Source organism: Myripristis murdjan, chromosome 1, assembly GCF_902150065.1.
Source record: "Myripristis murdjan chromosome 1, fMyrMur1.1, whole genome shotgun sequence".
NCBI lineage: Eukaryota > Metazoa > Chordata > Actinopteri > Holocentriformes > Holocentridae > Myripristis > Myripristis murdjan.
Genome location: NC_043980.1, coordinates 23,668,987 through 23,692,809, shown reverse-complemented (window position 1 = coordinate 23,692,809; position 23,823 = coordinate 23,668,987). Strand labels below are relative to the sequence as shown.

General features: G+C 40.2%; 1 protein-coding gene across 2 annotated transcripts; it reads right to left on the bottom strand.

Moving 5' to 3' along the window:
* Positions 1-231: 231 nt before the first annotated feature.
* On the bottom strand, positions 232-20,467 carry LOC115364445 (uncharacterized). 2 transcript variants are annotated; one of them, XM_030059026.1, is made up of 10 exons: positions 20,327-20,467; positions 18,976-19,179; positions 18,625-18,759; positions 17,904-17,942; positions 17,620-17,699; positions 17,404-17,491; positions 17,130-17,216; positions 13,501-13,737; positions 12,150-12,244; positions 232-770 (listed from the first exon to the last, which is right to left on the bottom strand). In XM_030059026.1, the coding sequence occupies exons 1-9, from the start codon at positions 20,358-20,360 to the stop codon at positions 12,192-12,194; spliced, it is 957 nt and encodes a 318-aa protein (XP_029914886.1). In that variant the 5' UTR covers positions 20,361-20,467; the 3' UTR covers positions 232-770; positions 12,150-12,191. The 2 variants fall into 2 exon arrangements, with proteins under 2 accessions (XP_029914886.1, XP_029914879.1); XM_030059019.1 differs by having other exon boundaries at positions 233-770; positions 17,904-17,945.
* Positions 20,468-23,823: the final 3,356 nt, after the last annotated feature.

The following is a 23,823-nucleotide window of genomic DNA, read 5'->3' as shown; positions in this document are numbered from 1 at the left end:
ACCTATAAAGTGGGATTTTTACTCTCAGTTGTGTCAACGTGGCCAAATGGTCCACAGGAGAAATGACAAGTCTCAGGCTTCAGTCGGTTTTTATTCATTTGTGTTGTGTCTCATGCACATCTATCACAATAACAGCCATCTACCACAGAACTTTTAGGACTGCATATGGATGGTGTCTAGCTAGATTATGGGGCTTTATTTAGTCTTGAGACCGAGGAACATACTTTGAAAATCCAACATAAAGAAGAGAAACAGACTCTTTTGTCATACTGAGGAAGCATGACTCTAAAAACACATACACCACAATGCAAAATATTTTAATTAAATTCATTTGAATGACATTTACATCACATTAACGGTTCAACATCACAGAAATGTTAATACTTTAACGGTAGGTAACTGATGAGAATAAGAAGAAGTGAAATTCAATATCTTCAAAGCTAAAGTTGCATCTTAACTTGTTGAAAGAACAGCAAAGCATTTCTGACAAACCAAACTAAATTTTTGTTTGTTTGTTTGTTGAATTGTTTTTTTTAACAATATCTTAACACAGTCTTAACAATAACATATAGTGCACAATAAAAAAAAAAATATTAACAGTCTTGTAAATTCTTGTTGAATCAAAAGTTTACACCATCAGTCAGTAAAATCAGTAAAAAGCTGGGCTGTTTTAACTGTTTAAAAAGCGGCTGATGATTTGTTGTGTCACTGCAAATGATAACCACCTAACTTTGCTTTTCCACTGTGTCCACGCGAAGTCTTTGTTTAGTCTGAAAGAGAAAATAATACACAGAGAAGAAAATCAGTATCATGCTGTGTTTGAAATTCAGATTTTATATTGTGAGATAAATGTGTTGTCTTCTCTACATGTATGGTCTGCATGAATTCCTTATTGCTGGTTTACTGGAAAAAAATGGCAACAATGCATCCTGACCCACATTCACGTGTCCAGCAATCACCTGCTTTCCCACTTTTAACTCTCAAACAGCAACTACTGCTTTGGCCAAGTTTATGTGGCCTTTGCCATGACCTCTGACCTCTGTGGAGAAACATCTGTTTGAGGGAAAGGATAGCTGACATAATCCTCCTCCAAATCTATTGATGTGATTTACGCTTTACCATTAAGCTCCTCCAAACCAGCGCATGCCCCCTTAGGGTGATGTGATGGCCGAGTTGGGAGGGTTTATCTCACAGGCAGGCTTTGCTCATGTCTTGTGTGGTGAGCACGGTGTAACTTCTACAAAGTGCAGCTGTTCAAATATATATTTATAGAATTTTGTTGTGGCTCTCCTTACTACCGTGATTTAAAGAGAACTGCTGATGCATTTGACAGGTTTTTTTGGCCCCACAGATGCATTGCACTTTGACAATCATTAAAAGCCAACCTTATGTTTCAAAGAGGTGTTTTGTTCTCACAACCCCCATGCCTCCCTGCTGCAATCTTAAATTTGACCTAAGCAAAATCTCAACTGCATACAATATAAAGGAGTTTGCTTTGGGACTGGTAATGTGACTACTGAGAATAGGCTCAAGTTGCAGGTAAGGCCTCACATATGTCTTAGTCTATGGCTATGCTGAGCTGAGCCACTGGGATAGATAGAGATCTGCAGAGGGCAGTTTAGCTACTATAGTGAAACCTGGCTGCTGAAAGACTAGTCATTCCATGGGGGATTTAGAGGCTTGGAGGAAAACACTGAACTGCAGGGATGTTCATCCTTCTCAATCTCGACTGCAAATAGAAAACCAACAAATGCCATCAAGGGAAAAAAAAAATAATTGAACTTTTGTTGACTGGCGTTTTCTCCACTGGGAAGATTGCATTGCACTGTTTGCGCAGTGAAAAACACTTTTAAGGTTGATGTTTCACCCTGTCTAAATCCAATGTGTTATTCTTGTTCTTTTTTCCTCTTATCTTTGAGACTAAAGCAAACCTGAAATATCATCACACTGGCATTTTATTTGCCCCTTTAAAAGAACAAGAAGACAACTGGCACAAAAGCAAAATTGTCAAAATAATAATATAATGGCGGTACTAAGCTTCATTTGTGTAGCACTTGGCAAAACAAATGTTACAAAGTGCTTCACAGAGAGTATCTCCCAATACTACAGTTATCCAAACCAGAATCAGAAATTCAAATTCTATCAGCATTCATACAATAATAGGCTATATCACATCAAACACTGGAATGAAAACACTGAATAACTTACGAAACAACATACGGTGCCACTGACAACTGAACTTGTATGTATTTTGTGAAGTGATAAATGTCTTTATTGGGGCTATTGACATGGAATGGGGTGTGCTCAAAACCAGAAGGAGTACAACTGGGAAACAATAAACTACATCAGACCTGACGGATTGACTACTCTGAGGTTAAGTAGCTCTACACCAGAATGTAGTGGAAAGGCTTCAACAACAAATCAAGATGCAGGTTTTTGGCTCGGCTGTAAATAATCTCACTATTATTTTAAAACAGCCCACATGTATATTTCATTATAATTTCCCTGATATATTCAAGTTATAAATCAACATGGGGTCGCAGTTTTTGTTTGAAAAGATCAGTGATGATACACAACTTACTAACAAGTGACAGTAAGGTTTCATTATAACGTCCACTGAGTCTCAGGCGGCATTCTCACAATAGTTTATGGATGTGATTTTAGGATAAGTGTTAGGGTTAGGATTTAGTAACAAAAGGTTAAAAATGGGCTTGCAGGGTTTGCTAAGGTCAGTGTTAAGGCTAGATCGTCTGCGGAGATGCAGATAATAGGCTGGTGACCCCTCGCTGAACCTGTTGTCTCTGAACAATATGATCATCAGCACTGGACCATCCAAGTAAAGTGTTACCGACAAGTGCTCAACGTTCACATTATGTGTTTAGCGAATTCTGACTGGCATTTACTGTGGGATAGTGGTTCTCAACTGGTGGGTTGTGGTCCAAAAATCGACCACATTTCTGAGTGGAATATGGATGTGTGGGTCCACTTAGTCAAAGGCAGAAGTCTGCTTAGACTGTTTAAAACAAGCTTAAAATACTTTCTGTATATTCATTAAGACATCAGCTAAGAATGTGGTTAGTTGGCTGTCATAGAGCGGATGTTTTTGTAATACTACACTTTGGAGGGTGTATTGTGTACTGGACAGTTCCTTTTTTTTTAAGGTTTGGTTTTACACCCTTACATATTAAAGATTTTTCACTGACACAGCAAGTCATGGTCAGGCTACAGTTGAAGAAAAGGACTATTCAGCAAAGTAAGTGAAGTTTGTCCTGTTTTTGTTATTATCAGCGTTAGGTATATTAACATATTACTGCTGTAAAGAAAAAAAAGAATTTAGTTTTAGAAGCCTGAATCATTCTTAAATTGCTTTTGCATTGGCTTATTTTTTTTTGTTATCAGTGCCTAAAAGCATTATGGATAACTGCATTTTTCATTTTGCAAAGTAAAACTGAACAGCTCTCAAGTTAGCCTATGTCTGGGCTGCAATTTAATGACTGAGACTGAGACGTGACCACTGCTGTGCAACATACCAGTCAGGCCTGAAGTGCAGCTTTCATGAAAAAATGTTAGCTGTCTCCAAATGTATATTTCAATCATGAAATATCTGAGAAGGCTACAGTCCAACATCACAACAAACTGGAAGTTGAACAAAGGGACTTCCATTCAGCATCAACTGTAGTTCCACCTGAGGAGTGGACAACTTAAAACTGTGCGTGAATGATGATAAATGGAGAAATGATAAAACTGCGGTGTGACTCTGACAGTTTGACGCTGACTGAGGAATGTGGAGCTGATGCCGCAGGTGATACCAGCAGGTGAATGTCCGTCTGTCACCAGGCTTGCTGATCACACGGGCCCTGCCAACCCTGGAATGTTTAAAACAACCAACCTGGATAGGAGAGCAAGACAGGTAAATACTGTAGCTTGATACAAGTGTAGACCTAATGGGGTTTTGTAGTGTATGCTGCTGAAGTTGCAGATTATTACAGTGGGGAGCCCCATTGGATCTTGGCACGTGGGAATACAAATAAAGTTACCTTTTCTTGCCTTGAAATCCCTTCAAATTTAGTTGCACTTAAAGAAAAAACAAACAAAAACACCGTTTCTTTGGGGACAATCACAGGCATTTATCTTGCAAATCCTGTCCCCTAGGACAGGATTGTTTCTTAAGAGGCCTGGCTACACATTTCTACAAACTTCACTTAGCTGTCAGTCAAAACCAAATGACTCCAAATGAACTGTGTACTGTCTAATGTAAAGTATGCTGATAGTATGTGCTGGTCTGTCATATTGAAATGCCCATAAAACTTTCCACTTTATGGACAGGGACAGGGAGGTCTAAAAATGGAGTAAAGCATTAATAACTAGGTATAGGGTGGGCAACACAGTGAGGCATCAGTCTGCAGATTACAAAATGTCACGGGAAGTGACCAGCCACAACTAAAGCTGAAGGGCAGAAGACCTGACTGCTAACACTCCATAAAGCATCGGGGAAAAACGAGAAATCTGATTGAGGACTGTCCCTAGTATCTGGTGTCATTTTTTCCTGGACGCTCACACCATTTCCATATTCAATATTATCAACAGTGTTTTTTTTTCTTTTTTTATTTTGCTATCCCCATTCTATCCTCAGTGACATGAAGAAGTAAAACTTTACTGCCTCCATTTTACCCTGTAAATATCTTCCGAGCCACTTGATAGGCGCCTGTCTGAAGTAAAAGGGAACAGCTTAGAAAATGTGACACTCCTGTTGTGCAATGTCTCAAGCGGAAATAGTTAAAGCCAAAAGGTAGCACACTTACACATCTCTCAAAGAACAAAGATTTAGAGGGTTGGGGAATTAGGAACTGAGAAATATTTTAAGTGATCACTTCCTTTATCCTGCTTTTAAACACTTGACTTATTATCTTTTCAATCTTTTAGATGTGTGTTTCCTCAGGCAGACAGGAAAACTAAAGCGATTCACTCTCCTGTGCTTGAATATTTAACAATTAAAACTGAGTTGGTGTGAAAGAGAGATAGGTCCATGCTCAGAAAACCCTTATCTTTTTCTTCCATCTCCTGAATTTATGTTACTGGTAACAAGTGCTGTTGACATTTTCACAGGTTCAATCTGCATTTCATGTGAAGTGTAACCTGACGTTCGCATCACAGCAGCCGCAACACATCCACTTCTGTATGGACTTGCTCAGTGACAGGTAAAGAATGTGAGTGAGTTGACTCTGACATTGAGGCCACATCATTCTCTTAGCAGTCAGTGTGTACTCTTTAATTAGGATTGTCTGACCTACGACCTTTGGAAAGGGCTTCAACCCAGGAGCCTCTGCAGGTCATGGAAACTGAGCAGGAAGAGGAAACAGCCTAAGGTGTTGGCGATAGAGGCAAAACATGGGAGGCCAACACTCAAAGTCAATATATAATAATCACACATAAAACACAATTTGGAGAGTGAATTCCCTCAAACTCTGATGTGTTGATTCATCAGTGTATCCATTTATCTGCTGTGTATGTAAAATTATGTGATTCTGAAAGTTTTGCATTGGTTTTAGCTCCCAGATGATCACTGCTCTCCTCAGATCGACCTCATCTATCAATGTCGAAGCTTCTTTTACAAAAGCACACCATGATCTCATAAGAGTCAGTAAAAAAAGAAAAAAAAAAAACTCGCTTAAATGTTCAGAGAGCAAACACGCTGTCACCTTGCCCTATTTTGTTCCGTAAACAATTCATAACGTGTTAAAATGAATGGCATCCTGAAAAGTCAAAGGACAAATACCACAGGCAGATTCACTTTCTTTATCATTTGCTCCTCACAACTGTCACTAGTAAATTGTTTTTAAGCATGTTTATTGGTGTTTTAACAAGCGAAATAGGACCTTTTGTTTGCTCTGACCTCTGCTATAGGAAGTGCCCCCAGTTTCCATCATGAGATGGTTACCTGGTACCACCAGCAGCTGCGATCCTGAAAGGGGAATTCCTCACACAGGTTTTACTGTTTGCTTAGAAAAAGTATAGATGTGTTGAAAGACTTTGTGTAAGAACATAAAATATGGTACATGTTTGAATTCACGTTAATACGGCCGTTTTATTAGAGACAAAGGGACAAAGGAGACGTAATTAAAGCTAAAATATTAGACCCCTGTTTATTGCACAGTGGACGATCAATTAGCATGGATATTTGAAAAGGATGAATTAACAATTATGAGTGACCCACATGTAAATTCACCCTTGTGGCTGACACATTTCTATGTTCCAATTTTAAAAAAGGGTTATTAAAGGAATACTCCACCGCTTTGTCAAAATACCCTTCAAATTACCCAGGCACCAGAAGTGGAAATGATACCATTTCACTATAGAAGTCATTAGGTTAGCTCTGTCAAAGTGAAAAAAATAAACCATATATGAACCCCAAAGCTATCTTGTTTACACAATGTGTCATGTGTACTTGAAATACATGTCTTGGGATTGAACAAACAAAAGAGAGAATTGTTTTACGAGAACTTAATTTGTGCTGGATCTACCTATAACTTCAGCAGTGTGCGGATAGAGGGAGTGACACGTGTGTTCAGTGGTTACACTTCCACCATGTAACTTCTCCTAAAAAAGCAGACAAAAATAACTGGTATGGTTGCTGTAGTAAAGAGTTTTTCTGCCTCCACACCAGAGGCGAACACACTCTGCCCTGATACTGGCTGTCTAGCCAAGCACGTGAAGTTACAGCGTCAACAGTAATAAAGGGACAAACAATAGCGTGTGAGGACTAGAACACAGGAGTTTTATAGTGACATAAACAGCTGGTGATCAAATGTGAGTGTGAGCATGTGCATGTGTGTGTGTGTGTGTGTGTGTGTGTGTGTGTGTGTGGTTTCATGCATGCCTGTTTTGTGCATGTTTGCCAACGTGAGGGTGTGCCTGTGAACCAAATATGCCTAATCTGAACATCAAAGAGTATCTCCACCCTCTGTATCTCCCAAAACACGGAGGAGAAAGGAAAGAACTCCTGAGCGGTAGTGTTTTTGTCTTCTAAGCTGAAACTAATAATTATCCATTCCTTGTGTATATAAAATTTCACCAGTGTGTCGTCGGCATTGCTTCTCAACCACATGAGCTGATTCTGAGGCTGCATGGATGTTAAAGGTCATTAGTCTACATTTAGGGGGAGAAGATTTGCTTGTCGAAAAGAATGTCCACTGTGTGACAGTCCTATGCGTTTATCTTAATGCTGAGTGACACTACAATACTGGCTTACAGCTGCTGAGTCTTTTCAGTTCAACCCAGCCAGGACCTCGTACTAATCAAACACGTCTAGAGTGTCAAGTGCTATCAACACTTAAATATTATATGCTACCTGGCCTCTAGACAGACTGATAACAAAATACTATGTGTGTGCAATAATAAAAACAAACTCAATCATCAAAACCTACTCAGATTTTTCTGTGAAGGTACAACCACTTTCACAGTATGAAACTGTCGAGAGATATGGTAAAGTTATCAGTGTATTCCCACTGAGAATGCTAACACAGTTCAGTGCTTGATGCATTTCACTTAATGCAGCTGTCATCATGTTGTATAACACGGGCTTAAAATAGTTAATTGGACCATTGTTCCATGATCCATACTGTCTGGGCCAAGTTCACGTTAAATGGAGCTCTAATTTGATGCCGTGGTACCAGCTGATCCTTCTTCACTCCAGGCTGCAGCTTAACCATTGCATGATCATGCTTACATAGACTGTCATGCTCAAACTATTTCACAACATACATGTATAAACTGCAGACGCGGCCATTTAATCATCACGGTGTAATTGCTATCCGTTCCCAGACGACATTACAATTGCAAGTTTGCGGTTTCAGTTTCTTGGCCAAAATGTGATGGTTTCTGGTAGGAAGCCAGGCAGGCAGGGGCAGACCTGGCTGGATCCAGCCTCCACCAGCTGTTCTCTCTCTAGATGTGCGAAGGGAGTGTCAGTCTGCCTTTACTGACAGTCCCTCCCTCCTGTAAAGCCGCCCAGGTGTAATGGCTGACCTGCCAGTTTAAACCACATCAAAACTCACTAGCAGGAAGTTTCCACTCACTGTTATTACTGAGATAAGGATCCTGTATTCACCGCATGTACCACTGTCATCCTGTCATAAATCTGTGTTTACACCTGCAGTGGGGTCCCAGGAAAACACGACCATTGTCATTATTGGGAAGCGGGCAAACGTGCCACATGGAGGAAAAGTGATGAGTGTATAATTTATGTTTCACTGTCCTCCAACTCCAGCCTTTGTTTTTCACCTGTTCAGTGTTCATTTATTTGTTGTTTATTTTGTAAAGGCTGGTTATTGAGCTGTGCATGGCGTGACAGTATGAGGACTGGTTATGCTCCTGAGCTCACACACACACTGATGATTGACGAAATGATCTTTTCACCCTGAGATCGCTGACCCTCCTCGTCTCCATGACCCTGTCTCTGAACCGGCACGGCCAACCCCTTCAAATGGGAGCCCTGACAAATAAAACAAGCTGTTTCTGGCTAACTACTAGCCTTGTTAGTTTCTAACATTTAAATCTCCGCCTCTTTCTCTCTCTGTCTGTCTGCCATTCTCTTGGACTGCCCCGCTCACTGTGAATTATTCATCCCAGAACACCAGACATGGTTTCCTCCAAAATTGACCATCAAACATGAAAGCCTGGCCCTGACTGGAAAATAACATGGTGAAGTCCCCAGTCTAATTATGCTGGTTTATGACCTGTCAGCTCATATCCATTATCCACTACCACTGAATGGTGAAGGGCCTTTCAACTTCAGTTTCCAGCTAGCTCATCACTGCCCAAACCAGGTGGGAATGAGTGAACGGTTCACTTTTTCTTTTCCCCCCTCTTCCATTCTTGTTGAAAATGCATTTTTCACTATTTTTACGATGTGTGTTCATTGTGTTTTATGGAAGACAGACTCGTAGTAATGTTTGGCACAGAACTAGTTTCTCACCAGCTACTGTGGATAGGATTCAACTGTCTTTACATGACATTTAAAAATCCCTTCCAAGCTATGGATTTAAAACATCTTGAAGAGGTTCCAAGGAGTTTATGGAAATTTTGACTATTTTAACTAATATTTTATATGCTGCTTCACAGAGACAATAACATTTACTCAGATGAGGGGTCCAGGCTAAATATGTAGAAATGTGAAGGTTTTTCAAATGAAACATTTCGACGCCCTAACTTAGAATACACTCTGTGCTTCTGAGACATACTAAACTCCAGTCTTTTGGTATAAATAATGCAGTTATCATTAATGCAACTCAAAATTAAATTTCAGACAAAGATGAAAAAAACAAACAAAACAAAAACAAATGTATCAATAACCAATTTGCCACCGGGTTTCCACAACCACAAACACTGTAGCATTATTGTCTCTAAATCTATAGCCAGGGAGACTGGGGGACTGTAATGCTGCATGATGACATTACATGCATGACTGTGACAAAAGTAACAAAATAAAACAAAACAAAAAATATCTATGGCAAGTGTGGCAACATTTAAGGTTGTGTTCCCGGTTGGTCACAGCTAAAACACTGAAAAGCTCTTGGACATATTACACTGTTATCTGCTCTCTGAAAGTGTGGGCCAGCTTAACTAAAGCACATGAAAATAAAGGCAAATGCAATTTATGAAAGAAAAAACAAAAAAACAAAATAATCTCATAGTAGCAATACTGGCAACTCCAACATTACAATTTGAAACAATGCTTTAGCAACATTTCTTTGCTGATGCAGATCTCTAACTAGCTAATGACAAAAATAATAGTAAGTAAGAAGCCCATATTAAGCTTTGCACTAGGAAGTGATGCAAGCATTATTCTGAAAGTGTGAGAATCACATTTTTAAAACTGTAGCTACCTTTTCTGGTTGTCCTGGGCTGTCCTGTGGATTAAATATCCTGACCTGACCTGAAAATCAGATAGCTGGTTGTGGTAACCGACTTCACAACGAAAACACCAGCGTGGTTGTTCAATCAGCAGAATTAGGTTTTATACACAACCAGGGGAACACTTTACTCTGCAGTGGTTCTATTGCAATGTATTAACCTGTGTATTAACTAATGGAAATATGTTGGAGGTATGCAATATTACTGTGCAGCTACTTGATGAATATCCTCCTAATACACAATGTACAAGCAACAGAGTAAAAACACTGGGTTAACGGAGTCATGTCAACAACACACACACCACCATGAAGCCTCACACACAGAATCCTGGAGAGGTAAAGGGGGAAGTCATGCTGCTCCTCCTGCAAGGACGCCACCAGGGCTTTGTTGACGAATCCCTGTGCCATCAACCTGATCTGGGGGCTAAAGACAATCGTTTGTTATGGACTGAAGCTTCAGATGAGGGGCAATTGTTTAGGGCTAAGCTCAGCTGGGGAGAGGCTCTGAGTGAATGTGGATCAGGGACGGTTCGAGCTGTCTCCAGTGCAATCAAATTCTTTTCTACTATTTTAGTTGGCTTATGTGACTTCCTACTTGACAGAGATGCGACAGGAAATTGAAACACTAACATCATCCAGAGTGATTGTTTAAAAAAAAATGTATGAGTGTGATTTATTCCTGTTAAAGGCTTAACTGATGAAGACTGTGATAAACAATCGGTTTGACTACTGTTTGAACATAATGTAAAGTAATGATATGATAAGAAATGGTATTAATATGAAGAAGACCAGAAGAGTTAAGAACTTAAAAATATTAAAAATAGTTACAGTTGTATAATAATATCTCTGTCACATAGTAATATTTTTTTTTTATTATTGAATGTTTAGCTATTATTTAATGGAAATAATCATTGATCACTGCAAAATGTTTTTCTCATACAGCCACGCAGATATTGAAGAGAATGCTCACTATCTAGGAAACTAAAGGTTTTGCAAATTTGTTGTGATTATTTTTTCATACAGTCTCACTAATTTGCAAGCTAATGTGAACTTGAGCTAATTTACTAAATTAAAAAAAGTGCATATTCATTATTTTATGCAGTTCTACTGCTGAAGAATATTTTGTGTTAATGCCTGATTTTGAATGAAAAATCAACTGTCTAGCACAATGTGAAGGGATGCTTGAAAGGAAGCCTCATGAAACACTCCAGCACAAAAATGAGAAGACAAAATTGTCTCAGACAGTGAGAACTGACAGCCAACGATAGGATGGAGATGCCAGGCATTTCTGAAGGTGACTTTTTTGTGAAAGGGAGGTGATCCGTGACTGCGAACACACTGCATGAGAGTGTGTTGGGCTTCAGATCTGGGCTTATCATCAGCTGTTAAGAGCTGTGTGAATTCCTGCGGCCTCAGGCCCGGCCCTGGGTGCAGTGCGGCGAGCTTCTGAGCCTAAAGAGAGCGCAGGTGCAGATGTTGGCCAAACGTCCTCAAGTACATGATGACTAGACTGAGAGGGCACGAGCTGCTACTCGTGTCAGGGGGAATCTCATCTACCAGTGGAGGACAGAGCGGGAGGAGCATTAGGATGAAGATGCTGAGTTCATGTCACTTTGGAACTCAGAAATTCTGAAATGCAAAATTTCTGACCTGTGTCAATACTGCATTCACAGTGTCAACTTGCAAAAAAAAAAAAAAGATGTCAAAAAGAAGAGGAAACTCTGCATTTTTCTCCAGGATGGATACCTAAAGTCTGTGCAGCAGTATTTTCATATGTAGTAAACTCTTATATTAATTCAACTGATACTAAAAACAATAACAGGCATGTTTCCCATCATCTTTGTGTGTTTCAAGGATAGACTGTATGTCACTGTACGCAATACTACCTTATTTACCATTTTTTAGTAACTTCTGTGTAATGCAGCATGAGGCCAAGCACTGTTCAGACCTTGTATTGCTGCATAATCAGAAAGAAACCAGAAGAGTTGAATAAGTGTTTGCCTTCCATAGCTTGTATTTATAACCCACTGGATGTCAAATTTATTAAAGTGATTTACAAGCACGTTTTAATAACATCAGATGTATTAGTTATGCCTCTTCTATTTATACTATGTTAATTCCGGATGGAGAAGTGTAACACGGCACCCCCAGCGGTCGTTTGTGGCCTGTTGACTGGCTCTCCCTTTACTAACACCTGAGCTGGTTAAGTGGTCCAGCAGCTGCAGCACGGTGTCTTACCATGGTTCTGAAGCACAGCATAGATAGAGAGGCTGAAACGTCTCACACCGCACTGTCAAGGGGAACATCAAAGAAGAAGTTGCTTGGATACCAGTCTGATCAAAAGATGGAAAAAAGGGGAGTTAAAAATGCGTTGGATGTTGATGTTGATGTTGTAATCATGATGTAAGCTCAAAAGCCACTTGCATCCGCTGACAATTCTTGAACTGACATCTTTAAGTGGTTTGCAATGTGAAGCAACATTTAATGTCACATGAGATGTGATTCACATCTAATGTCATTTACGGCAACAGACACTGAGGCCTTAGATAAACAGCAGAGTCTGCATGTCATGGTGACATTAAAGGCTGTCTCCACTTTGATTTGAGCTCTAAGAACTTATAAAAGCTGTTAGAAAGCTTGCAAAATGGTAGTGGCACCTTTTTAGTTTGGATGTAATGCCAGCTTCTAACAATCCACTTGCCTCATTGTGCAGTGTGAAAGATATAGCTCTTGGGTGTGGCTCCAATGTACAGTGACATTGTAAGTTATATTTTGCTTATTGGTTTATTGTTTTTTTGTTTATTGTTTATTTATTTTGTTACAATAGACTAAACATATATGGAGTTTCAGTTGAAAACAAACACAGTGAATGAGTGTGTAGTTGTGACTTATTGTCAGCCAGTTAGAGGAAAATGTGCTGAAATCTGTGTGTTGGACCGGCAGTATGTTGGGATTAGGATGTGACACAGTTATGGAGCCGTCACTCTCTCACTGATCTGTCGACTTCAGCCCAGAGGAAAGCTAAAGTACGAAGAAGAAACTACACAGGCTACTGCTGTCAGACAGCATTTGGCAGCTTTTGGAAATCTCTCTTATCTAACATAAGACAAATGCTGACAACCACTTGCCTTCCCTTGTCTTGTCTTTTGTGGAAAAGCATGGGAGGGCTTGGCACGTCAATATTACGCTAAAAACCAGTGAGAGGCAGTAAATGCTTTAATACAAAGTGTTTTTTAAGTGGCCATGGGTTAAAATGTGACTGCACCCCCAGTTTCAGTTCTGCTCTGTTTATCTCACTAGTCTGAAAACTGCAAAGCACTGAACATGGAGACTCAAAATAAAACAGAAACACTATGAAACATCAAGAGCTTTCCATCACTGTTTGATTTTTAACCCCAGAAAACAAGAGTTGATTCACAGTAACTCCTACAATATTGGCAGTTCATCATATGCACTTACATGTGGATGTAGTCTTGCTGTTATTAGTATTATTGTTTTCTATCTCAAAAACAATTAAATATCAGTTAACACTCCAAAAAATATATATACTTTACGGTTTAAAATCCCTTTAACGTAAAATCATTGTAACCTCTTGCTGCAGAATTGTTGCTGTTGTTCTCATTTGGCTCCTTCAGCGATTCCACTGATGTCTTGTTGGAGACGACGCTTTCATCATCAGTTTTCTCCTCCACGTTCAGCTCCACAGGTGCAGCAGGGGTCGGCTCAGCAGTGTCTTCTTTTGCTTTGTCTGCAGAGCTGTCTGGGGACGGAGCTGCGGCTGCAGGGTCAGCGCTGGCATCAACAGCAACGGATTTATCAGCGTCGGCTGTGAAGGACAACAGAAGCAAAACGCATGCTCTTTAAGTTGTTGTTATGGACATTATCAAGTAATCCATTCTCAATGCAGTAATAGCATAGACAGTGTCAGTAAAAAAAACAAAAGTTTTTGTTTTGTCAATAAATTCAAACACCATGCAGGCTGAACTGTATTAGAAACTGGAGGAAAACAACAACCGGCTCACCTGACAGTTTCAGTGGAAACTGTTGTAATCACTCACTTGTGCAATACGGTTGACACATCTCAACAGAATCTAAACTTCCATGACATGGCGGATTTGTTCTCAGCCTCACAACACCTTGTATTTAGCTGCCACATCTAAAATAAAGGAATTACCACTCATATGGGCTGAAGTGATTCTGCCCTCTGTGAAAGGCATCTGAGGGGGCCACCATGCCGGTAATGAGGCGGCTGATTATTGACCAGGTCCTAATGAGCCACAGCCTTGCAGCTGTTAGAGGCTGTGGGAAAGTATAGTGGCCCCATCATTATCTGACCCAGGGTTATGTGGAGGGGAAGGGGAGATGAGGGGGAGAGGAAGGTGACCGTTGTTCTAGACATAACTGTGCCATGACTAAGATGACTCCTCTGCCTCTGAAACATCAGGCATGAGTCCGACTTAAAAGGAAAACAGCAAGAGTGTCTGGTTTCTGGAGGATGACTCGGACATTCATCATAAATAACTGACTCTCATCTTAACCCTCTCATTCAGCGTATTGGCACTAAAGGTGTGAGCCACTGTTTGCACTTATTAAGGCTTTAAGTGTGATACTTAACCCCTGGTTTTTCCTTAAATTTCCCATTAAGTCACTTATAAGTTGCATTTTTTTCCTCATATTGTACAACAATGTCACATACAACCTTTTAGTGAGTCTCACCAAATCAAATAAAGTTAGAAAGAACTTTTTTTCTATATTGTATGACAGTATTACATACGTATGTATCTGCTGGTTGCAACACTCCAGTGAAGCATATATTGAGTTAAATATTCAACCGAAGATGCTATTGTTTCTTGGCGTCATGGCACTGATGCTCCCCAACATCAGTGCCATTACATTTTTCTTATTCTATGGCATAAAGATTGAGGTTGCCTCTCACAGATAGAATACCAGTCACAGACATTCAAGTATTTTTGTCTTGCAAAAAGAAGCTTTATGCAAAATCCTGTAGCAGATATGGCAATTCAAATCACAGAATACTTTTTAGGTAAGAGCCGCTCATGACTGTCACATTGATATATTTGACACTACAGGACATTCTCTCCATACATTATGCTGCTTGTGAAAAAGGTGTGTGCCCACATGTGTGTGGGTGGGAGATGGGTTGAAGTTATTTTGGGTCAACTCATTGCTTATTCAAAGTGCTATTAGTTGCAACAGAACGGGAATTTCTTAGCAAGGTGCAATAGTTTTGGCAATTGCGGAATCCACTACTTGCAAAGTTTCAGTCTGGTTTCATTTTTTACGTCCACTTCAGCAGTGGATACACTTCAGAGAAAAGGCGAGAGTTTGAGACTACTGGGCGAGAGTTTGAGACTGCTGGGCAAGCACTCATTAGCAGCCAAATTTTATGTGTCTTCTTGCCACTGAGGTGAATCAAAACAGCAGTTAGCAGCCCAGGTGCACACAGAGCAACCTGGCCGCCCATCTGCTCTGACTGCTGAGTAACTTTCTAAAGACAGCGTTTGATCATTTCTTTCCCATGAGAGGAAAGGGACCATTTGAAAAGTAGCCACTTTTACAAGCTGCCATCAGCACTGTCCATTCAAACAAAGCCTGGCCCAGGGCAGAGAGGCGGGTTCAGACACGACTCAACCTCTGTAAATCAGCCTGGGAAGAGCTCTGAGGAAAACAGGAACGTTTCATCCATTTTCAGACAAAACAACATATTTAAGCATTAAGAGAGGAGCCCTGTATGTACTTTGTCTATTTCATGAGGTATCATGTGCCTCTTTACAAAATTTGCATTGGTAATACTTTATTTGGTCTGTCCAGTGTTGGAATGTCCAATATTCAACCTAGTATCAACTTAGTATCACTTTGTATCAATTTTGTTTCACCAAATGCAACCCTTAACTGATTACTTTAAATCAACTGATACTAAGTATTTACACTGACACTTTATTAACACAATAAGCCACTGGACAAGTTTATCGTAAAACGTTTGTTACAAAAATGTTATTGCGGAGCCTGGGGTGTACAAGTGACACTGTTCCAAACTCTGGCCAGTGTATTTGGGTCCTTTATTTGCCAAATTATTGCCTTCATTTGAGATGTGACTGAGAGAGCTGGGTGAGATCCTCCATTTGTGGCAGCTTAGATTCAAGATTGCAGGAAGGAGGAAAGTGTTTGACAAGACATGGGGACTAGTGTTGAGAAATTTAAGGGGTCAGAGAGAGGGTGTAGCTGTGGGATGAATGATAGTATCGATAATGTCAATCCTGTAACAGTGGTAGCTGTAAATATGTTTATTTACTTGTATTATACACCATTTTTTCTTGTTTTACTGTTTTGGTTTGTTCTCTTATTTTCCAACATGCGTCTTACTCTTTAACTACCCATTGATGTGTATAAAATCTGACAGGTAATTATGATTGTATGTTCTTTTATGTTGCTATAATGTTGTTTTTGAGAGAAAATGGAGTATTAAAACTGATTTTTTGTATCAGCGTGGACTGTATCCAACAATGTCCTGCAATAAAAATATTGTAGAAGACTGTAGCTGCTGCAGTGTTATCCAGGTGATGTGGCTAGTCTTTTGTTCGCTTGGCTTCCATTTCCATCAAGTGGCCGACTTCAGTACTGCATACCACCTTTTTCTTTCTTTTTCATTTTTTTTTTATATCATAAAAATGACATAGTGTTCTTTGTTAACTGGGCATGCATTTTCCATCAGAAGCATGACTCATTTCCCAATTTGAATATTTACGATCACACATATGTCATCTTGCGGTAAGCGAGTATGAGTCATCCTGCTGACATTTTTGGCTTGCCCTCTGATATTAATAACACTTGCATAAAAACTGTTCATAATTAAATGTGATGTGTATATCTTTTGAAAAGATGCTTAATAAGTTCACCATCTAAAGTCTTCCCTTGCTATTTTGTGTGAGGGTGTATATATTATATTATATATTCAACATGCCTGCAGGAATCAGAGCCTTCGCGGTATCCGTGTACTCAAGTCTCACGCACTTCCTTTTATTTGCTCTGACAGATCTTGCATAAGAGGAAGCACAGTGGTACACTCTTTGTCCATAAAACATACAGAACACATTCACTGCTAAATTTGAGCTCGAGTAAATGCCTGCCTTTTCTCCTCCTGGTTTCCTATTAGATTGAAAACTGAAAGTCAGTCACAGCCCAAAGCTTGATGCTTACCTTTCTGCTCCTCCTGGGCCTCAGGTTTTGCATCAGGTTCTTGTGCCTCCTTTGTTTCAATCTCAGCACTGGCAAAGGTCTGCAAACCTGAAAAATGGATAGGGTGTCAAATCCAGCTAGTTCAGCAGATAATTATCAAAAGAGGTAAGAAATTTTCATGTTTGTACATAGTGTCTGTAACTCAGACAGTGATGAGGAAGATGAGTTCTTTGTTGAGTGAACAAATTGAGTTGAGTGAAGCTGATGCTGATGTGACTGGGTGTGTTTGACTGACCGTTTTGAGGCGCAGTCTCATCGGGCTCCACTGTGCTAAGAGGGATCTGGGCATCATCTGGTCTCGAATTGAGGTCGACAGAGTACCTCTGTAGGGACGGGAAGTTCAGATTGCACAAATATAAAGGCCACCGCAACAATGTGTGTATGTGTGTGTGTCTGTGTGTGTGTGTGTGTGTGTGTGAGTGATGGTGGAGTGGGCTGCAGCATTACTCACCCTTGACCTTTTGCGTGTGAAGTAGCAGGCTCCTCCAAGCACAATGAAACAAATGATCATCACAACTATGATGATAATGCCTAGAGACAGTAACAGACTCATATTTGTAAAGAGGAAGAAAACAGTTGTTCACAGTGTATACAGCCAAGTGGCAGTATGTCAAAAATACACATTACCTACATGTTTATTTCTTTTGTGAGTCAATAAAATAACTATCCAACTACTGTGGTGAGGCATGATTTTAGATGTGCTGGGTTGATGGTGAGGTTTTAAAGATAACTTACCAGTGGTATCACCAGAGGGAGATTTTGTTGGAGTGGTTACTGGTAGAAACATAAAAAGCTGAATTTTATTTTCTTAAATGAGACACAGCCAAACAGAGAGGCATGATAGCAACAAAGAAAAACACATATTGTGCCATGGAAACATGAATCCAGCGTGGCAGCAAGTAAGGATTTAAAAAAAAAAAGCAAATTAAAAGGAGCTTCCACATTCTGTAAAATCATTTTGATGATTAAAAGGAAAGCTGCTTTCATAATTCAATCTGCTACTGATTAACCTGAATGAATCTGTAATCAAAACCATCCACCACTGGAATATTGAAACTCTGTTACTTTGATTCTTTCATGGTAGAAAAATATTGCTAAGGATTTAAGAAAGAGGAATATGATCATTAAAAATTAATTTCCAGAGAGCAAAAATGTACTTTGCAGTTGGTGGAGGGAACAAATAGTTTCTCTTATGTAACTGACCAATAATTATTGGCTTAGTCACATTAAAAAACACGCAAAAATGTGGATGTGGTTGAGGCTCAAAATAACAAATATCAAACAAATAATAACAAATATATATGTGTTAATCATAACATTAAATGATCAAATGCCAGGAGGCAGCGCAAGGAGCCAAAAATGATGAAGCGATTCTTGTTTATTCACACTTGCAGAGAACATTGTTTTGATTTTATGTCAGAATTCACAATAGAGATAAATTCACAACTCAGCTCACTTTTCTGCTTAGTGGTGCTGCGCTGTGTGGTTGAAACTGTTGAACTGGTGGGATTAGGTTCGGCTGGACGCATCGTTTGAGTTGAAGTGAGGTCGCGCCTGCCATCTTCGGGAGACAGTGTGTGAGTCACTGGAGCTGTGAAGAACAGAATTAATACAGAAATGCACAACAGTTGCGTGACAGCAGGTAAACAGACGTGATCATTCAAAGATGACTGGCGTTGTGGGCCAAAATCTCTCAAAATCCCTTGACAAGGTCCTCATTGTCTCCTTATGGCAGACCATTTTTAGAAACACAGCAGTTTTCAGGAGCGAGCATCAAACTATACACAGTTCAGGTAATTCTTCTCACCCACTGATGCATCCTGTGCTGTTGCTGCCTCAGAGGCCATGCTATTTCTGCTGCTGGTACTCGGGGCCATGCTGGTATTCATTTCCACTATAGCTGTGTGGTTGCTTATGCTTGTATTGCCAACCTCCTCTGGTGATAAAGTGGTGAAAATTTGGTAATGCACTGTTGTTGTTTCTTGTGCTATGGCAGAGGCCATTACAAGACCTACAAGAAAGGAGAGGACAATTTTGAAAATGCTCATTAGTGGAGTGCAAATATCAGTTTTCAGACTTGGCTTTCAGATCTGATAAAACCTCACCTGTTATCATTAAACAAATCTAAAGAAATTCAGCTTACTGCATCAAACAAAACTCTTTATTATTATACTGACAGTGGAATATTGTTTTGTTTACAGATTGTTTGTGTATTGCTGAACCTTATACACTTGAAATGAATCATGGCTGCTACACAATGAACTGTATTAGTTGTAACTCTTAAAAGGAAGTAACTAAGTAGACTGGGTTGGGGAGTGGCCCTTTTTTTCCTGGAGACACCTTACTTGTACAGCTGTTTTATGTAATGTACTGTATGTTATGCTCTAGCTTCCCTAGAAAACACTCAAACACATTTGACCTTAAGGAGTTTTTAAAAGAATATAAACAGAAATAAAAAAAAGAAAAGAAAATGATTCACTGAATTATTATCCAGCAATGCAGTTTGACCACCTTGAATTTCCTTTGTAAATATACTACTTCTGCTCATATGAACAGTACACTGAAATCTTTAATGTATGTATTATTACCACTCACTATACACCTATACACCTCGTAACTCTAAAACAGTGACATACTATTTGGTTAAAGGTTAAAGAACATATTTGATGCAAATGATTCTCAACATAAAATATAATATTAATACTGACATGCAGGGCACCAGCTGACAGACAGCACAAGTTGACCATTTGTTGGTAACACTTTACAATAAGAGTACAACAATTAACGTTAGTTAACATTAGTTAATGCTGTAATGGTTAATTAACTGTTAGTTAATGATTATTATGGCATTTACTAATGTTAATAATATCTACAATAACCCTTAAATAACATATAAATTAATACCTTAGCATGAACAGCATTAGTACATGATTCTTAGACACATTAGTTAATGGTTAGGTAACTGTTACTTAATGTTTATTATAGCATTAACTAACGTTAATTATTGTACTCTTATTGTAAAGTGTTACCCATTTGCTTCTTTCACAAGCAGTTCAAAAGCACAAGCAATTCAAATCAATTGACCCACATACATTTCATTAATACGCAAAAAACAAACAAAAAACAAACAAACAAACAAAAAACATATAGTGCCTTACCCAAGATTAAGACAAACAGACCAAGTGACGGCATTTTAAGTCGATGGTTGATGGCAGCAGCAGGTGGGAAAAGTTAAAACAACTATTTATTTATGCAGTATATGTTATAAAAACTCTGTGCTCCAATGCTGATGGTTTAATAGCCTGTTCTTCTTACAGAATGTCACAGAGTGTTGCATGCCTCTAAGGAAACGACAAAAGAGGATCTATGCCTCTGACCACAGCAGGATGCATAAGAGAACAGTGTTGCTCAAACTGTGAATGCGAGAGGAAACATACTGGTGATACGTTGCTTCACAGTGTTTTTTTAAAATGCATAACAATGAGAGATGAGATTTATGTCTGATTTCTGTAAAAAAAAAAAAATGCAGCATTATTTTTTTTACGGAGACATTAAATAACTCCTCTATACACCTGTCCGACTTTAAATGAAATGCTGATTCATTTGGTGAACAATGTGGCATATTTCCGCCATCTGCTTCATCTTTGTGTACACATCACCTAATGGGATGATTGCATCAGTTTATCTGCAAAACACAGATATGCGCCCCTACCCTAAGATGTCATCATGACATGAGTATTCTTATTCTCTCACATACACAGTTCTTCGTCCTTTTGGATGGTTGAAATAGGACATTTTCTTTCTTGACTGTAGGGGCTAAGATATTCATTTCTTTTTACTTTATTTCCTCTAAGCAATAAATGATGAAACTCATTTGTAATAACTACAGTTTTGCCTTCTTTTCCCCCAAGTAATGTGTCATATTACTGCAATTTCAAGAAAGATCCTCAAGTTAGTATATGTATTTTTTTTTTTTTAATTTATTTATTATTTGACAGTACTACTTTCTGCTCACTAGATGTCACCGTGACTAAAGGGAAAGACGCCAGAGTGGCGCTCAAGAGGGCAAAGTGGTATGTCTGCTGTTAGTGCTGTCTTGCTGTAAGGCAGGACTAACTTAAACTGACTTTAGGTCTGATTTATTGCAACAATCATAGTAAAGACTGGGTTTAGCAAAAAAAAAAAATACCTCCAGATGTTGAAAATGTTGGAAGTTGAATAAATTTAACTTCTGTTGCAACCTGCCACATGTTAATGGTGATGTGAACTGATGAAAAAAGCACTGGTAAAAGGGTGGGGGGCAGGATGATGCCAGAGATGGGGTGCCATTTTTGTGCTGCTTCTTTCAGCTGTGTTCTTATGAGGAGAGTGTCAACCATATGATGTTACCACCACTGTTTCTGTGTGTGTGTGTGCATGTGTATCTGCATTACTACACTTGTGTGGGTGGAGTTGTTTTAGGGTGTGTGCACTGAGCCTAGTAGGTTCATTTATTACTGTTTATTTCCCAATGCCAATGGTAATCAGCAGAAGGATTAGTGTTAACTGCCACCCAGTCACTGGCAGGCTCCACGTGGGCCACCAACGGCCCTCCTGCAGACGGGCCCGGCCGTGTCTGCCTGGGCCCACTCACGGTGACAAGGAATGGTAGTGCACTAATCCTGAAGAAAGACCCAGTCCAGCTTCCCCAGGGCCACCTATCACCACATCAGAGCCCAGGCAGCAGTGCCAGCCTTGGCCCAGTGGATGAGCTAATCACTTGCCTCGGAAATGTGGTGGGAGAGGAGAGGTAGAACGAGAGGAGAGGAGAGGAGAGGAGAGAGAGCAAGAGAGTGTATGTGTGTGTGTGTGTGTGTGTGTGTGTGTGAGGGAGGGAGAGAGCGAGCTGGACCACCCACCCAGAGGATTCAGAGGCACAGGATTCACAGCCCATTCTGTTGACCTGCCACACCGCCCCAGCTCTGGGCAAGGCCCTCCCCAATTGTTCCGCCTGCTAACATGAGGAGGGGGTTAGACAAGGGGATGGGGGGTGGACTAGCAGTAAACAGTGGGCTGAGCTTCTCTCCTTCAGCACACAATGGGGCTGAATTGTGTCAGGGCTGGAGCACTTTTTAGAGTGGCCCTGCCATGGGGCCTGAATGAAACATCTGTGGAGGCTGAGCCCGAGGGAGAAAATGCTATTTTGCTGTTCAACCACACTGACAACCTGTTTTCTCTCTCTCCACCCCACCTCCTCCCCACACTCTGTTCTTTCTCCCTTGGCCTTGTAAAACTATTCATAATGTATACTCACATTTGCCAAGCAAGAAACAGAGAAGCAACAGTAAAAGCGCGTGCACGTGCGGGACAGAGAGAGAGAGAGAGAGAGAGAGAGAGAGAGAGAGAGAGAGAGAGAGAGAGAGATGACTTAAATGTTTTGTGTGCTGGCAAAGTGGATTTTTACATATTTTTTCCACATGCATATAAATCCACACATGAATAATTTTAATTTTATAGTTTACAACTCCTTTGTTCTGCATGGACATTGCTTTGAAATAAATACAGGGACCACACTGCAGTGCTGAATTTAAAAAACGGCCTCAATTAGCAATGCAAGAATGAGGTCAACACTTAACAAGACAGAAATTAGTCATCCAAAGAAAATTCTAGATACATGATACTTTTCTGATACTCAGTTTAATATGTTTTGCCAAACCCCTATTGCACACACACTTAAAAAGTCCTTTCAGTGATTCAACAAGTGGATAGCCCCCGTGCCTTAGACGGCCAACGTGCTTTCAACAGATCTGCTGAATACAGTAGAGTATGGAGGCTATCATGACTGTAGGCCTCCACGGAGAGTGCTGCGAGTCCATCCATCCATCACCATCACCTCTCTAAAACCACCTTCCCAGAAAGCACCCCACACTCTCAGGCGGTTCCCCTCTCTCCCCACAGCCCTGCTGCACCATATGATGTTGACACAGTTTCCCAGTGCAATGAGAGAGAGAGAGAGAGAGAGAGAGAGAGACCACCGAGACATTTCAATTTAATTGAAGGGGAAACAAAGACCCCTGCCTACTTCCTGGTCACCCATTTTCTTTAATCAATTTCCTCCCTTTGGTCCTATATCATCTGTAATTACTTTCCCTCTCCCGCCCCTTGTGGGTTCCTCTTGGAGCGAAGGTCTGCACACACACACACACACACACACACACACACTACACAGCCTGCTGTGCTAACCCCCTACCGTAAGTAGCCAATACCTTCAGCATCAATACTCCAGCCCCCTTTGGCTCCTCAGGGCTGAACAATGGAGAAGGCCCACTGGCTCCAGAACCCCACCAAGCAACCCCTGCCCCTGCCCACCTACTCTACTAAAACCCTACACACACACAAGCACAGGCTCATGAGGTATGTACCCTTATGTGTAAAAACACGGACATTGACACACATAGGGCGCACAAGCCTGCAGTGAATGGGGGGGGGTCACTTTAAATACCAGCTTAGCTTGTAATCACTAGAGTTTGAACTTAGAAGACTTCTTATGCTGAGAGGTTAAGAAGCCAGAGCACTCATACCCTCCTTCCTTTCTTCCCTCCTGCCCTCCGTCACTCACCTCTCTCAATGAGTTGGTCTAATCTGTAAGCTGGCTGCATACAGTGACACCAGGCAA